Below are 18,198 nucleotides of genomic sequence, written 5' to 3'. Positions count from 1 at the left end.
CCGGGCGCCGCAGCATAAATGGCTGCCCACTGCTCCGGGTGTGTGTTCACAGTGTGTGTGTGTGTTCACTGCTCTGTGTGTGTGCACTTCGGATGGGTAAAAGCAGAGCAAGAATTCTGAGTATGGGTCACCATACTTGGCTGAATGTCACGTCACTTCGTCACTTCGCATGTCATCATGCATGTAAAGGACGCTTCCATAGGACAGAAGATGAGGGGGTGAACGGGGTGGGCGTTAGGACCCCGCCGCATCCTCAGCAGCAGGGTTTGCTCTGAGTGTGTGTGAGTGTGTGTGTGTGTGTGTGAGTGTGATTGAGCTCTTCACTGCAGGACACATTCAGATCCCAGTATCATCCGGACTGCACACATCAACCCCCTCTCTGTCTGTGGATTTGGACTTTTTATACTGAGCGTCAGCAAGGAAAACAGGCTTTTAAATGCCATTTATGTATAGCTCAAAAAGTTCTTTTCATTTTTTTCTTTTTCTCTGAATTTTGGGATTCCTTTTTGTTTTCGATGATCACTTTTAATACATGGAAATATCTGACCATGTCATAAGTGTTTTTCAGATGCACTTTGTTAATCAGAAGAATCTCCGTAGCGTTGTTATCGCTGGATATATAAATGAATGAACTGTCAGAAATGCTGCTGTGCAGGGATTATTGCGCGCTCATGATGCGTGATCGGAAGGAATGCGAGGCGCGCGGTGAAGTGGAGCGGGTTCGAACCCGGGAGCGTCTGGACGCGACTGTCGCGGGTCTGACCGAGCTGGAGTATCTGAGACAGAGACAGGAGCTGCTGGTCAGGAGTGTGTTGAACTGTCAGGAGCTCGCGGGAGAGGACAAACCCTGCCTTACCGTGGAGGACAGCTATCTGAACACTGAAGAGAAACTTCTGGAGGAAAATATTTTATTACTTAGAAAACAATTGGTGAGTAACGGAAACGGATTTTTTTTAGTAGTATTATTGTTGTTGTTGATGTAGTTCATATGTAGTGCAACCTTTCTCTAGCCTATATTTCTGAAGAAAAAAAATGCATTACTTTTTTTTTTTTTTTTTTTTTTTGTAATTGTAATTGTAATTAAATATCTCTTACAAAAATACTTTGGCAGTACCATAGTACAGTGATGGTAATACTATGTACTTTTTTTATACAATACAAAATGTCATGTACCATTGTATTTGCATGGTATTCCAAGGGTATACTTACAAAAATACCATGGTATTACCAAGGTACATGTCCATTTTGTAAGTGATGATAATCCCACAGTACTATAGTATGTATGAAAGAGGCACAGTATAGCCATGGTACCACCACTGTACATTTTTGCAAGGGAGGTCTCATAACTAAACTGAGAATAAAAATGAATTTGTATGATTTTGAATGCAATTAAAAAAGAAAACTATTTATATTGTGACTTCAGAATGGCATTGAGAATTTTCATATTTCTAATTTGACATTTAGTTGTATCGAACTAAATTAAAATCTAAAATCTATTTGAATTTTAGAATAGTAGAAAATAATAGTATATGAATAATGCAATAGAAAAAAGTTTTTTTTAATTATTTTTGCCTTTGCAGTCATGTGGTGATTATAGCTCAGACCCTATACTCATTAGAATGACATTAAAGCAGAAAGAGAACCATTTAAATCAAACTTCCTGGAAGCAGTAGAACATCCCTGAGTTTCTAATGCAAGTCTAGGAGGGGGTCCAACCGGCCTGAATGAGATTAGTTGATGGGTTTCAATGGAAATGAACTTTTTACAAGCCCCCTGCTGTCTTTAGAGGATGACCAAGATTAAATTTAACAGTTGGGCCAAAGACACCTGGTTCCACTTGAGGTATTTGCAAACATTACCATTATCGTAACCCTACGGGCCCACGCATTGTGGTTAATGTATTGTATACAGAAAAGAATTACAAGGTTTGGATTTGTTTCCTGGCTTTGCTAAAGCCTCAGACATGTACACAAGTGGCTTGAGCCTAACCCCACTTGTTTATCTTGAGGGCAGTTTGTTTGCAGGCCTCACACCCAGAACTACATTAAAGTTAATGGTAATTTGTGGATCATATAATGCCTAATGTCCTTATGACGTTCCAAAAACAAACAATCAATCCTCTTTGGTCTTTGACTAAGCTTAACTAAATGAATTGAGTATAAACCAGAAATTTAGACACTGTCGTCCCAAACCCAGGCCCAGGATATCAACAGTGGTCTGGGGTTAATTTGATGCCGTTTCAAAATAACCGTCGGTGTGCTCTGCAAATGGCACTTTGTGTAAAAATGGTCTGCACAGCCCAGCATGCTGAGAGCTCAGGGCCCATAAATCACTCGCAGCCCGCCTGTCAGGACCAGGCTTTTTTACAGCCTCGGACTGCAGCAGAAGAAACGCCATTCCACTGCTCCATATAGCCTGGAATCTGCACTGCATTACTTCCCCTGTCAGCAAACAGCAGTTAAAATTTGCAGCAGATAACATGCCTCTGATTATAGGTCATTTGAAGTAATGTCCGTCTGCTTTGAAGGGGCTACATTTTCCTCAGTCTGTCGTTTCACCACGCTTAATCTGGAATGCAGCACATGATACGGGTGTTGTCAGATGCATCCAATTGCTCTCAAGCGGTGTGTCAAAGTCGAACAGTTATTCCCATACGAGGTGTGACTCTAATTTAGTTCATTACATCTGTCTGATCAGAGCCGTGAGGCCACCGGCATTGAGAAATGCAATTGTTTCCAGACTGTTGTTAGGGCTGCAGGGCAAATCTTCTAAATGAAAAGGCAAACAATCTTAGCAATTATGAAGCTGCTAAACTACTAGACATGCATGAAACCTTGTATTAACATCTTTCCAAAACGTATTGTTTCCTTATAGAACTGCCTCCGGAGGCGAGATGCAGGTTTGATCAACCAGCTCCAGGAATTAGACAGACAGATCAGTGACCTGCGGTTGGACACGGAGACTTCGCATGAACATGTGGAAACGGACAGCCGGCCAAGTTCAGGTTAGTATCTGTTGTGAAGCATAACACTTTGAGAGGCACTGCATGTTTGATCATCAAAACAATCTAAGCAGTCAGCGTAGGCGGAAAGGATTTCCAATAAAACATTTTTAATGATTGTTAATCTTCAACAACCACCCGAGGGAGGTAATCAGACGTCCTGTTCAAATTATATCACTTTGCACAAGACTACTTTATGTGCTTTGGGCCTGTAGTAGCTTGTGTACCTGCAAGCCCTAATGTCTGTTGGAAACTGCTTAGCTGTTTTGCTTAAGCACTAATTTGGTAATACGAACAATCTGCACCCTGTGCTAGAGGCCTGCTGCAGCTCCACTGGTTTACATTCCAAATACGAGAGGTCATTTTAGTGCTGGGACTGACTGCACTTTTGTTGGAGGAAGGTTGTATAAAGTGGAGATTGATTACACATGTCTCTGAAAGTCTCGATTGTTAAAGTGGCCTTATAACCGCTTCTAATGTGAAGATGGAGTTCTTCAATCTTTGAGTTGGAATTATTTTCTTCAGCCCAAAGGCGGATTTTTGTTCTATGCTGTTTGTAGTAGTTGTAATGGGTTTATTCCTAACTTCGCCATTTTAATGCAAATATCAATTGTGATGTATGGAGATCTGGTTCCTAGCTCTGTTTCCTCTTGCAAATGGATACCTTCCTGGTAGCTACATTATTCAAATTGTAATTGGATGTAGGTTCCACAAAAGAGCTCAGTTAAGAGCGGAAAAGCACAGTCTTTGCATTGTCCCCTCATTCCTGAAGATGTAAAATTAATGTGTTAATCTCTCGCCCTTTTTCCCCCAGGCTTTTACGATCTAAGTGACGGTGCTTCAGGATCCCTCTCCAATTCCTCCAACTCTGTCTTCAGCGAGTGTTTGTCCAGTTGTCGTTCCACCACCTGCCTGTGCACTCCCCTCGACACCTCGCTCTGTGCCTCCGATGGAAGGCTTAAGCCTGCAGGTGAGGGTCTTCTTGTGACGGTTTGAGGTTTCTGGGTCATTCCAACTGGTCTTACCCATCAGCACTGTTCCATGTAGTCTTGAAATGCTGTTCCCTTCTTTAGCTTTGTTAACCAAATGCAGAACTATTTACTTAATGGTGATTTCTTCCTCTGGCTTAAAAGCTGGTGTCACAAAGAAAGGCCGCTTTGTTCGTATGTTTCTAGTTTCTTCAGATGACATCAGTTTTTGTGTTGCATTTCTCTTAGCAGAAAGCATTCTGTAATCACTTAAGCTTGACTGTGCAAATAGAGGTGAAACGAGAGAAGTTTGGTTTCACAGCCCTGCTGATGGCTCTTCCAGCCACACCTATAAGCTAGCAACAAAAGGCTCATTAGCACATGGAAACTAATTAACCTCCCACCCAGCTAAGCACTAGAACTCTTGGAATTAGAAATAATCTGCTCTCACAGGCCATAACATCACAAAATTAGCTGTTTTAGTAATCTGACGTTGTCTTTTCTTGTAGTTTTAACTGTTGTGTCCTCTGGGATTTACAGATGAGCTGGGCAGTTGTGCCGAGTTTGATTGCCATTGTGAAGACTCGAGTTCTGGAACAGTCCGCCAGTCTCTTTCTGCATCCTACTCCCCTTCCCCAGATGGCTCCTGCGATGTCCTGTCCAAGTTCCACTGTGACCTCATTGCCAAAAACGGTAATGATGTTTACCGGTACCCCAGCCCTCTCCATGCGGTGGCTGTCCAGAGCCCCATCTTCTTTCAATCCATGACTAGTCACCTAAAGGACGATTGTAACCTCTCTAAGCCTGGTGAAGCATCGAGTGATGAACAGAAACCTGAGCAGGTTGTGGGCAACCAGAATTCATCTTGGCATGCTTCTCAAACACTCCCAAACAAAAAACTAGATAGTTATATATTTGGGCTACTTCAGAGGAGGGCGCAACCCTTGAGGACCAACAAACCCAGAACAAGCATTAACACTGACCCATCCAAGAGCATTTTAAGGCAGGCTAGTCTTTGTTCAAGGGCCCCTGCTGCTCTCCAGGCCCAGCAATGGACCTCTGACCTCAAGCCTAACTGGCAGACGTGTTTACAAAATGCATTAGCAACTAGCACTGAGCCAAGCACAGCGTCGCCACAAAGACAGTGGTCTGCTGAGTCCAAGGGAGGAACCCTACAAAATAGAGCATACTTTTCTCCAAATCAGCCACAGAACGGTTACACACCCACCATTGATAGCAACACTAGTTGCATCTTGAAGAAGAAAGTTTCTGGAGCCATTAAAGGCCAGCCATTAAGTGTTGCATCGAAGGACTGCCAGGATTTAGGCAGCCCAAATGCAGTTTCCTCTCCCAAACTCAACAAGCATTCTTATTACACTGTGGAGGACGATAAATCTGGACAGGCAATGAAAGCAAGTCCTCTTAAGAGGAGTCCTAAGGCTCAGGATCCAGCAAGTTGTGGTAAAGACGCCGAACAGCTGGCTCCAGAGTTGCTCAGCCTTGGTTCTTCTTCTCAAAGTCAAGATGAGGGAGGTCAACTGGTCAGTGGCCAGTACATCTCTGCTCAGAAACAGAATGTAAATCTCCGCAAGGGTGGCACCAAGAACATCAAGATTGTTAAAATGAAAAATTCCACCAGTGCCAAAAGTAGACCTCAAGTTTCCGAGCATGTTTCTGAGACTGTTCGTGACAAGCATCGGACAGGATCTCGGCGGTCTCGACAAGTGGACGACGTCCACCACTTGCACAGATCCTCCAAGAAGGCCTCCACAAAAGCCAAGAGAATTCCTGCCTCCATCCCTGAAGGACGAATCCTGGAGAAGCACACCAGTTCCACCGGGGGTCGATCTTCTGCCCAGAGACACCACGGACATCACCGACATCATGAGGCAGTGTTGGCCAAACCCAAGTACAAGCGCAACGACTACCACCGGCGGCCAAGGGGTCTCCACGAGATCCCATATGAGGAGGCTTTCAAGAGGGCTCACCGCAGGCAAAAACGCGAAATGCTGGGCCACACGTCAGCCATGTACTTGCCGTCTAATGCACAGTACACCAGCCCCTACTCCTATGTGGGCAGCGACTCTGAATATTCGGCAGAGTGCGCCTCCCTCTTCCATTCCACCATTCTGGACACAAGCGAGGATGAGCGCAGTAACTATACCACCAACTGTTTTGGGGACAGCGAGTCGAGCGCTAGCGAGGCGGACTATGTGGCTGAGAGCAGCACTAGCAGTGACTCTGAGGGGAGTGCAGGGGTCAACTGGCCCCAATTCAGCCAGGCGGGTACAGGATCCCATGGAATGACGTCAGCACAGGCTAAGGCATTTGTCAAAATCAAGGCTTCCCACAACCTGAAAAAGAAGATCTTACGTTTCCGATCAGGCTCGTTAAAACTCATGACCACAGTGTGAAAGATTTGAGGAACACTGGGATCAGTTAGGATGCAGCCAATCAAATTGGCTTCTCTCCCTTATTACACAATCAAGTGCCTAGACAGAAATCAGCTGCACGGCCTAAAACTGCCTGTCGGTCAGCTGGGAACTCAAGTTCTGTCCAGCACAATGCCTTCCCCTGCACTTTTTAGCCGCCTGATGTAATTGTCTGTAGACTTTTTTCATTTTTTTTTTTTGTATTTATTTTTTGTATTTACTTTTTCTGTGATGCATCTGCATAGCAAGTACTATGTTAATGCATTGTTCATACATGGTTTACTTTTTTAAAAAGATATTTATAACTTAATATATTTGGTTAGTCATGCGTGGAATAGGAAGTATGACTGAGCTGAAGCAGTGTATTACAGACGCAGTCTGAGAAGTGTCCAGTGCTACCAAGACTAGTTCACCTGCTGATTGTTAAGAGCTTTTGTTAAATGCACATTAAATATGCATGAGCAACAGCTTCACCATTTACCTTATTAGCTGTAAATTACCCTTTTGTAAAATAAATGTTAATGTATGTTGTTTTCTTGTGTCCTTTTATTCTTTATTAAATCCCAATTGTTAAAATCATTCGGTGTCTTTGTTTATTTGATGGTTGTGGCTGGTTTTCTATGTACTTTTGAGTACTTAACCATGTTAAATTAGCATCACATGTTACTAAACAACCCACTTCTGTTTATTCTTATGGCCTGGATTCGAATCTTTTGATGTCAAGGGAATGTTAAACCACCCCAAACCCATTTTTAGAGCCCATAGCAGTTAAATGTGCCATCTACTTTTAGTCTCTGTATGCATTTAGCAAACAAACAATTAAAGTTCTTCCTTCATGCCATCTCTCCATGCCATGCCATGCCAGCAAACTCACGTCAGTCGAAACAGTGTAGAAGGTCTCCTCTGGCACTAAAGAACATAATGAAAACATGAGGATCAGATGTTGCATTTATTTTTGATTTGAATGCATTTTTGCAACAGACATCTCAGCTGTTGCTCAGATGACCTGGAGAGAAAAATAGATTAAACATAGAGGACAGATATCAGAAAATGTTTCTTAAAGCTGAATATTTAGTGCAAGACAAAAGTTCAAACAAGTAAACCTGTTGAACTCAAGACTGCTGTCCTTAAATAAGTATCTGACCTTTCATATCTGGCTTGTGTCCCTCACAGTCACATTGGAGAGATTTCCCCTTCTGTTTCCAGAATCTAGCAGAGATGGCCTCCTGGAATAGGTCTGGCTCTTTAAAGCATAATGCGTCTGTTTAGTTTACCACAGCTGTGTGAAAACCAGACAGTGTTCTCCTCTTTCTGGCATTTAGGAGCACATGGCTTTTTCTGCCTGGTTACAAGATGTTTCTTTATCCGTGCTGAGACCACAAAATCTCGTAATCGGAGCCTGTTAGATGATAGTTTATTTAGCATGCACGATAACCATAGATATCCAACATAAAGGAATTAAATGATTAGAGTATAGGAAATTCATTAAGATGGTGTCAGATTTCTCGAACATCTATGTGCATCCATATTGTGGTTGCTAAATATTTTGACCTTAAAGTTTTTTTTTTTTATGAAATTGAAGATGATTGCCAAAAACAAAAACAAGAAAGCACAGTGTAATTTGCAGAACGTTTAAGGAGTTCTTTCTAAGAAGTTCTCGGGGAATTTAGATGTCAGCATTTTTGAGGTTTTGACTGTAACTGGTTTCCATTGTCTTTCTGTGAAAATACAGGCAATGAAGACCAAGATATTTAGATCTGGTTGGTATTATACATAATAAAAACAAATGAACCGTGATTACTTTGGTTTTTGGTCATGATAATGAAATTAATGCACCACGTTTTTACATGAAATTTAATGTCAGTGTTGTGTGATATCATCACTCTACTATGGTATTGCCACAGTACTGTATGTTTAGTTTTTTGGACATGTATTATCCCAATACCATATTTTTGGTTCTATACCGAAAATACAATTGTATATGAATATCATGGCATCTGCTATCACCTTGGTGCTTTTCTGTGAAGGTTAAATGTTAGTTGAGGGATCAAACATGATTTTTAGCACTATTTTTATTGATGTTTTTAGTACTCTCTGTGTAATTAAATAACGTTACAAAGAAGGCCAAAAGAAGTTCAGATTTATCAGTGACCTTGTTTTTGTACCCTGATGAATCCGTACTATTGCTGTAGCTTACATTTGTGCAGAGGGCAGTTGTGGTCGCTCTGGCGCTCAAGGTCAGTTGGGCCCAGTGGAGCATGCGGGTTGGGGCCCGAGACAGTGGCCTATGAGAAGCATGCAGTCGGTGTTGATTTAGCCTTGCTTCTGAGTTACTCTCCAGGGCCCAATGACTCTCTCAGGCCTGTCAGAGATCATGCACAGATCAATCTTCCTTTGAAACTAGCTCATCCAGCCAGGTCAGCGAGAGGCCAAGTTGGTAAACTTAATACATGGACAACTGGTGGATAACCCACGCAAAACAATCTCCCCACCAGAAACCAGGGCGCTCTCTTCTCCGACTCATTGTCAGGAGAGAATTTCTCAGAAGTATCTTGATTTCAGCCAGTGAAGGAGATCAGATGGCTGTGGGGCTTTTAGTGTTGCGGTACGTCATATGCACTGCAGGCTCTCTGCTTCATGCAACCGGTAAATAGATCTTCACCTCTCTTAAGCCCCTGGCTTTAGTTTTATTGGTTGTGTTCAGTATTGATTGAAGAGAGCTTTAAAGATTTTCAGCATCATTGCATTAGCAAAACCAGAGATAAACAACTGGAAGAGCTGATGATATTTTAATATCGTTTACCTTTATTGTGATGCTCACCTAATCGGTATGAACTTTAATAAAAAACATGTAAGCCCCTCTAAGTCCCACCTGCCTTGGTTACTGCATTTATTTAATATTTGATTTTTTCTTCTATATTTCTTCTTGATAAAGATTTACATTTTTTTTTTTTCAAGATATAGAAATGGGGAAAAAAGCCTTTTCTCTCTGGATATAGTTTGTGTGACTTGCAAAATGCTTTTGGTCAATTGGTTAACCATAGTTTGGTTACCCATGTTTTTGGTTAATTTCCATATTAAAGTGTTTAAAACCACTCAAACATAGAGATATTTGTGGTTACTTGTATTAAAAGCTTGTCTGAGAAAATAATGGATGCCAACAGTTGTAAATGCTTCAAGGTGGGGCTTAGCAAAGGGTCAGCTTGAATGATCAAAATTTGAGCTTTTTTAATGTGTCTGTTTATTCTTAATTAATTCCCCAAACTAAATAATCACATAAATGAAGACATCTGGGTCAAATCTGGATTAAGATAAACTAACATGTTCTCTACACTATCGTTAATATTAAAATGAAGAAAGTTGGTCCTTCATGTCATCAGTTTCACAATCAGTTTATTTTTATAATGTTCCATTTGGATCTATAGGGATGTTAGGGATCGTTTGTCAGACAGGACAGTAACATGGAACTGTTTAACATTGATTTGCACTTTTATTGCTCTAAATTATAGTTCTCGGCCTGTTTCAGATTTTCTGCGGCACATGAAAGGCGTCGTTTTTCTTTCTCTTCCAAACGTTTGGCCTCATCTGAACTTCTGACTCTGGAGTTAATGAAGTCAAAACAAATAGCCGCTTTCTAGTTTCCATCATGATGGCGGTTCAACAGGCACTAATACCCAAACACTGTCACATTAAGCTGAATAATGCATTAGCCACAATGCAGCGTCCCACCCATTGTCCTTTCCCTTGCCCCTTCTCAAGGATACACTGAGAACCCGTTAGAGTTTCCATAGATCTACAATTTCAACTGCATTCAGTCAGCACTCAGATTAGTGTAAAGAGGCCCCATAGCGAGCATCTTTGGGCTTGTTTTCTCCTTGAACTTCTTGATTTCCACCGATGGCTCTCCTCAGTTCCTCCTCGGGTCTTTCTTGGTAATTACGGCTCTCTGTTTGTTCAACATCTCTTAAGTGGTGCGTTCATCAGGCTCAATGACCCGGCTCTGAGGAGTGACACTGGCTTTGAGAAGAACAAGAGATGCTGTGTATGTGAGAGAGACACTTTGTTTGTGAGACTTCTGACTTCCCTTTCCCCGCAGCGGTCTTTCCTCCTCCACTGATCTTCAAACAGTCACCAAGAGTCATAAAGTTAAATGGGAGGAAATGGATGACAGATATGGAGATACTGGATGTGTAAATCAAAAGGGACCAGACCCAGACAGACCACAACATCTCCGCCTGTGTCCTGACCCCCTCTGCTCAGATCTGGATGTGGATAAAAGACTTTAGTGTGATGCAACATGTCTATCCATAAAAGCTAAAAAAATATCCAGAGTACACCTGTTATTAACGTGCATCGGACAATCCATAAAAGCTTGAAAGCTTTTCAGTTTTAACTGGCTAAAAGCGTGCATGTTCAGAGAATGTATGTGACCCGGGGTGTGTAACTCTGGCCCTGTGTACACCTGTTATTAACGTGCATCTCAAATGTGTCTCCTGTGACCACTTGTGATCTCATTTTGTCCAGATTTCCTGCCTACATGCATCACTTACTGCTGGGTATTGATAAAGCAGAAAAAGTTTTTAAATGTTTACTTTTTATTTGTTTTATATGTTAAATGATATTATATTATATTATATTATATTATATTATATTATATTATATTATATTTATTTATATTATATTATATTATATTATATATTATATTTATATTTATTATATTATATTATATTATTATATTATATTATATTATATTATATTATATTATATTATATTATATTATATTATATTATATTATATTTGTTAAGCTATTAACTAACCTTTCATTATTCATTTTGTTATCTGGCATCAAAAAGATCTATGATGTCTCATATGAGCTTTTTTATTTAAATAAAGTTATTTTTAACATTTATTTTACATATTTTTACATATCCAAATTTTGTATTACACAGACACGTCCATATAATCCATATACGGATTAAAATGGATTATACTTGTATTTATTGTTTACATGTATTTACATGTTTACATGTTATTACAATATGTATAATAAAATTATATTATATATTTTGTATTGATTTATGTCTATATACAAATTTACTATATTACATTATTTCTTGTACTCTTGTCATCTTGATGTTATTTTGACATATTGTGTTGACATATGTTTTGACATATTTTTACTTATTTACATGTCTATTTATTATATATGTATGTTTTTTTACATTTATTTTTTATATTTATACATTTATTAAATTAATTTGTATGGTCATTTAATTTATATAATTTATCAAATTATTTTTTTTATTACCTTGTATATCTTTTTAAACAGGACTTTAAGTTATTCCGTTTACTCTTGACTTCTTGCCATTTAAAGTTATTTTTAAATTAGATCATATTTTAAAAATATTTAATATTTATTTGCTTTCTTTGATTTTGTCTATTTATTGTATATTTCTATATGGCATATATGTCTAAGACTTTTTTCAATGCCAGTCTCACCAGCAAATTCCCATTCTTGCATGAATAATAAATAATAAAGTATATTAAGTATTAGAGCCATATGCTGAATATTATATCTGTTCATATTAGCATTCACACTACAAATATGATGTAGTCAAATGTGTTTCTGACTACCTCAGAATATGATTTTAATGACTGAATCATTATAATACCATGTAACAGGGCCTCCGACGACAGAAAGCAGTGACATTATTATTATTATTCTGCGTCGACGCCACACGCTCCTTGGAGATCAATAAATACCCCCACGATTCCCAGCTATCTGCAATCTTGGGAACCAGTAGGAATTGCTGTTTACCAGCAGCGCCCAAATCCGACAGGCCATAAGTCACCCGCAAACAGATAAATGCATCTCTATTTAAATGAGCTCCTTGGCTGACCTCTAAGAAAGCCCTGCAGGGTTTCGGTGGGAGAGATGTGTGTTTAATGGACGAGAGCCAGGCAGGTGATTATTGTGAAACACATTGTCTCCTTAATAGACATTTTTCCCCCTCTTAGTTTCTCCCCGGTGTGTCATCAGAGCTCGAGTCCTGCTGCGGCCAGCCGTCGAGGGAGGGGTCGTCTGCACCCCGAGGGGTGACAGAGGGGCTTGTGGAGGTCACCGGAGCCTGTGGGGAGGGGAGGGGAGAGGGGCTGGTGGTCTCAACAGGACCCTATACTTCATTTGCATGTTGAAAACAGGCTTGAGGGAGTCAAGGGACACTTTTGACCACCTATATTTGATGTTGTCTTTAAGGGGGGAGGGAAGGAGGGACTTTGCTTTTCAATGAGTTTCAAACACACTTAATTAGGTTTTTGCATAATGAATGTTGCTGTTGCTAAGAGGCGAATGCAAACACTGGAGCTGCTGCTCATTATGTCAAAAATCCCAGCTATTTGTTTGGTCTGTGTACAGGCGGGAGGCAATTGCATTCGCATGGGATAAAGTTTAGGTGCACAACCGCAGAGTGATTCAAAAACAGGTTGCATAATTCTCCTCTCTTTCTCTTCTCCAGGTTGCATAATTGTCTGAGGGTACCTGGTTCGACTTGCCCTGAAGAATGACATTTATGGTACGAACAGCCCGAAGCTTTTTAAAAGTATTGATGACTTCCTCGATAAGCCCAGAGAGAGTCATTAGGTTGTCAGACTGATCCATGACTTGCACTCAGTGCTCAAAGAAAAGCCCTTTGCCATTCTTAATGAAAAGGTAATTATGACCACGTGAGCATGCTAACCTGTTTTTTTTTTTCATGGTTGCTAAGGCGATGTGATATCATTTGTTTACATAATATATGTATGTGTGCTTGGTATATTTATTATGTATATATATATTTCAGAAAAATGTCATGTTTATATATTAAATAAATTTTTTATAATATACATTTTATGAATATAAATATAGACATGTAAATACATGTAAATATTTTCTAAATATATACTGTATGTGTGTGTGTATTTATATAGACATAATAAAAAATATATTTAGTTTTTAAATAATAAACTAATATTGATATATGACTTAATGTGAATCAAATAATTTGATTTGTAATTTAATTCTAATTTTGTTAAATACATTTCATATGAAAACTTTAAAATACAGGAAACATATATACAATCTATTACAAAAATCTAATATATATAGATGTATATTAATAGTATAATCTAATATATTTTAGATTTTACAGGTTTTATGTATTTTATTATGCTTTCATATTTAATTTATTTTATTTACAATTTTTAAAGATTAACATATTTGCATTTAGTGATATAACGGCCTATAATTATATTTTTTAAATATTTTATTGATTTATTTTTATATATTTATATTCATACATTTAGTTGACCTTTTTTGGAGGCAGATATAATTTTAGTTACATTGTCCAGCCCTAATTGTTCCCTGGAAACTTCCATCATTCTTTTAACAATGAAGTTTTAAAGTAATTTGTGTCTTCATGCAAAGCAGCTCGGCCTGTATTTGTTTAATGTGCTAATTTTAGTCATGCAGTAAGCATTGATGCTGTAGTTTGTGGAGCATGAAATGTGTCTGTGTTGTCTGGACGGTCAAACAGGGAGAAACAAACAGAGTGCTGTTGTTTGAGAAGAACGTCTGATGGGCTTGCGTCACCTGTGCGTATAGACGGCTCAGTCAGGAACAGACTGAACTGACAGCACAATGATAGAAACTACACTACTTCAAACATGTAGAAAGTAAGGAATAAATGAACAATTAAGTTTATTCTGCTACTATACAGCCTCCATTGTTGGTCATCTTCACATTTAGGGACTTTTAAATCTTAATACTTATCAGATCAAATCTTTTACCTAAAAAACATTGATGTAGGGTTATTGAGAATAACACATGTGTAGGAAATGGTCTGTGGACAAATATAATGTTCACATGTGCAGCACATGATCTAATGGTCTGACCAACATCAGGTTTCCTGTACTCTGAAAGCCCGCTAGAAAAACGAACAGCTGTAGGAAAACATTTGTACTCCATCATTCAATCTTGTTTTTACCACCGTAAATTACCTTAAATACAGGCATTGACGTCTGCCATAATGAGTCAACAGAGGGGATGGGGACGGCCAGCAGCCATAAACCTGCCTGATAGAGTGGGAATGAGTGTCTTAACCTCTCTCTCTCAAAAACAATAACAGCATAAGAATCTTTTGATGGTGAGCTGCGTCATTGATTGTTCCTCAGATTTACTGTTTGATTGTTTCTGTCTGTTTCTCTCTACATAAACACATGCACAGGGTCAGCTGAAGCTTATCTCCTCTCCTCTCTTCTGTCCTCAGACATGCCTTTCATTATTATAATGAGACTGTAGCTATAATGACTAATGCTCTCTCTCTCTCTCTTTCTTTCCTCCAGAGCACTTAACAGAGGAAGTTGTGTCTACCACCCTAATGAGAATTAATGACGGTTGTTATTTCTACCATATCAGCTACTGTGGTTTGGCGTGTAATTTTACTTTTAGAAAATAATCACAAATAAATTTGCTGTTAAGGCTGTTTTTACACATAATGCTTACACACAAAAGAAAATCACAAAGGATATGTCTTTAATATCTCAGTTGTTTCCCATGGACCACGCAAAAGGGAGACTTTTGCTTTTCCTCCCTTTAAAAAAAAAAGTGCATAGTAATCTGGTTTGTGTAATAGGTGTATGTATATGTATTGCAATCTGAAATTGTTGTCTAAAAAGAGCATTTTTCCTCAGGCTCCTATTTTTATGTTCAGTTCTTTCACTTAAATGGCATTGAAAAGAACCTGAGAAAAATGCTAATTTTAGAAGAAAGTTTCAGATGGCACTTAGAGGCTTTTGCATCTGAACTCTTTACATTATATATATCCAAAATAAAAGTTTTTGTTTACGTAATATATGTATGTGTGCTGTGAATATTTATTGTTTACATATAAATACACACACACATACATCGTGTATATATTTCAGTAAAATATGTTATGTTTATATATTAAATATTTTATTTATAATATAAATGATATGAATATAAATATAGACATGTAAATACATGTAAATATTTTCAATCATAACATTGACGCTTGAAGGAAACATAACTGAGCAAAACACAATTAATTTTAACTTACTATATGCTTTTTGCACCGGGTAAGAAAAACAACAAAAAAATTCTACACCATATAAAATTTGACATAACATTGACGCTTGAAGGAAACATAACTGAGCAAAACAAGCAACAATACAATTCTGCACCGGGTAAGAAACAGTTTAAATATAGTTGATTTTATTTGTTTTGTTTGTCAATTTGTTAACGTTGTTTTGGACACAAGAGCCTGTTTGAACAAAAATTCAGGAGTTTCTTATAATTCGACTGTTAATAGTCTCTGATGTGTCTTTCAGCTCATTAAGGTTTGGATTGCATCATCATCCTGGGCTGTTTTCTATTAAATTGCCAAATGCACGGCAGATATTTCAGAGTAGGAATGCATCTCATCACAGACATCCAGAATATCCAGAGAAATATGAGGACAGATGTGCACTCACATCTCTGAAGTGGACACTTGAGACAAAATTGTCACATTGCTGTGCAATTTAGTGCTCCACCAGTGGAGTTGTGGGCGGGATAGACGTCTTCCCATTTGTCCATCTGAGATTGATGCTAAAGATAGACCCCAAGGCCATATCTACAAACTCATTGTACAGAAATGTAGATATATTTCCTGTCAAATATACTCAGTGATTTAGATTTTTGGCTTTAGAGATTAAAAAAAAACAAGAACAAAATCCCTCTCTCCTCAAAGCAGCACAGTTAAAGTCTTTGAGCGTTGAATGTCACATTTGAAACCATCCTTATTGACTCTGTTTGGTATTTAAATCTGTTACAGTGAACAACTGTGCGCTGTGTGGCACGCATCAGATGGCGCTGATTGGAGCCTCTCGTGAATTGGCACTCCAGTTCTGGCACCAGAACAGAACGCAGCCGCATATGGAACATTCCATTTGTCAGAATTATTTGCAGCGCTTGGAAATAAGTGCTGTGTGCATGTTTCAAAGATGCCTGATGGAAGAAGTCATTAGCTGTGCCATCTGTAATAATGTGGGAAAATTGCAGAGGCCCTTCTTAGATCATGCACGCCATGAAAATGCAACACTTCAAGCAGGTGAAGAGAAATTTAATAAACTTCTGAATTATAATTATATTTCTGCACTTTTTCCAACAGTCTGAGGTTTCCTTTTTGCTCTCACAGACAGATACTAATACGCAGCTCTTTGGAGTGCTTGATTCTTATTAGTCAGATGTAGCATTGTGCAGACAAACGTTTTAAATAAATATTATTGTGCGCTCTCTTTATTGTAATATTTCCAAAAATTGTCACTAAAAACTATTTCATGCATATGTGTTTATTTATGCACTAAGCACACCTCTAATAAGTTGGCCAATATATATGTATATATGTTTAAAAAAAAAAAAAAAAAAAAACAGAAAATGTACTGGTAATTTTCTGCCAGGACATCATCCGGTAATTTTACAGTTAACCCTAAAATACAAAATTCAAAAACACCTGTAAGAAATGTTTTGATATATAGTATGTTGTGCACATATATAAATATAAATATATATTTTGATCAAATAAATGATAAATGCATGAATATGTCAAATTATTATTATTAATATGATAAATAATTTCAGAAATGTACTATTTATAATTAGTATATTTACTGTAATTTGAATGTACAGCTTGTATAAACCAATGAAAATGAATCTCTTAATATTTGTACATTTATTTCAAATGCTTTAAAAGTGTTATAGGGAGTCAAATCCCTATTTGCACTCTTTGTATTAGAGATTTTCTGGAGTCTTTCCTCTTGTTTTTTTCTTAAGATTTTTCAAAGTTTCCGAACCAAAGCCACGTAGAAACAGGAGGTTTCCAGAGTTTAAGGTTCCTGGACTCCCTTTGGTAAAGAGTTGTGTAAGTTAACATAGCCAAAGGAAATCAAAGAGTTTAAGAAGCAGAGCTTCTGTGAATGTGTGAAAGGTTGTTGAATGGGTTTTTCTTATAATCCTCCCTAACAGTACATAAACAGCAGAGGCTTCTGGAATTTATGAAGGGGTTTAACAGAACTGAGATAATTACATGATCAGTAGCCTTTCTTTTAGGTTTTTACCTAATTAGCTTCTAAACAGCTAAAAATCTGCCCTATGAACATCATTCTGCATCCAAGCATCATTTTTTAGGAAATTAATTTGTATCACAAATGAAATAAGGTCACAGTGTTGTTGACATTTTTCTCCTGCAAGCATCCAGGCTGCTGTATAGAGAAGATGTTTCCACATTCCAGTCTGTCCACAACAGAAATACTCAGTCTGTCAAATGGTCAGTGCTGAAAGGCTCTCATTAGCTGCTAAAGTGAGACCAGTTTTAATATTAGCTACTCAAATGACATTGTAACTCATCACACTTTCCAGTTTTGTCTGGCAGAAACCGATACGAGTCCAGCAACAGAGCAGAATGTTGGCGCCCTGATGCCATGCTAAGATTTTTACTACTGCCTCCAGCTTTTAAAGAAGTCATTCTGACATTCTCAGTAAGAAAAGAGGTTGTGAATACATCTCCACCAAGCTATTCACACCATGTTCACACGGTTCTTAAAGGAATCAATCAAGCGGCCTACTGCCATTCAGCTGAAATAAGGCAGAGTTGTTTTTTTTCTCTTCACCTGGGACGAGACCTCAAGGTTTTCCTTGTAAATAAGAATTCATTTACAGTTGGTCTGGTGTCTGTCTTTCATGTCTGAACAAGAAAACCAA

The 18,198-nt window shown here is 38.4% G+C and overlaps 1 protein-coding gene across 1 annotated transcript; it reads left to right on the top strand.

Annotated features, from left to right (window-relative positions):
* The first annotated feature begins 226 nt into the window (after positions 1-226).
* On the top strand, positions 227-6,980 carry dact1 (dishevelled-binding antagonist of beta-catenin 1). Its single transcript, XM_042743263.1, has 4 exons — positions 227-929; positions 2,875-3,004; positions 3,816-3,971; positions 4,510-6,980. Exons 1-4 carry the CDS (start codon positions 624-626, stop codon positions 6,381-6,383), a joined length of 2,466 nt encoding a protein of 821 aa, XP_042599197.1. The 5' UTR covers positions 227-623; the 3' UTR covers positions 6,384-6,980.
* Positions 6,981-18,198: the final 11,218 nt, after the last annotated feature.

The sequence above is a fragment of the Cyprinus carpio genome, chromosome B17 (assembly GCF_018340385.1).
Source record: "Cyprinus carpio isolate SPL01 chromosome B17, ASM1834038v1, whole genome shotgun sequence".
Taxonomy (NCBI): domain Eukaryota; kingdom Metazoa; phylum Chordata; class Actinopteri; order Cypriniformes; family Cyprinidae; genus Cyprinus; species Cyprinus carpio.
Note: the sequence above shows the minus strand (reverse complement) of the source record. Positions and strands in the feature narration are given on the sequence as shown.

Excerpts from the sequence above, each read along its gene's own strand:
- dact1 (XM_042743263.1), top strand. The coding sequence starts at position 624 with ATGAATGAACTGTCAGAAATGCTGCTGTGCAGGGATTATTGCGCGCTC. Across the intron at positions 930-2,874 it reads TATTACTTAGAAAACAATTG|AACTGCCTCCGGAGGCGAGA; the intron begins GTGAGTAACGGA and ends GTTTCCTTATAG. Across the intron at positions 3,005-3,815 it reads GGACAGCCGGCCAAGTTCAG|GCTTTTACGATCTAAGTGAC; the intron begins GTTAGTATCTGT and ends TTTTTCCCCCAG.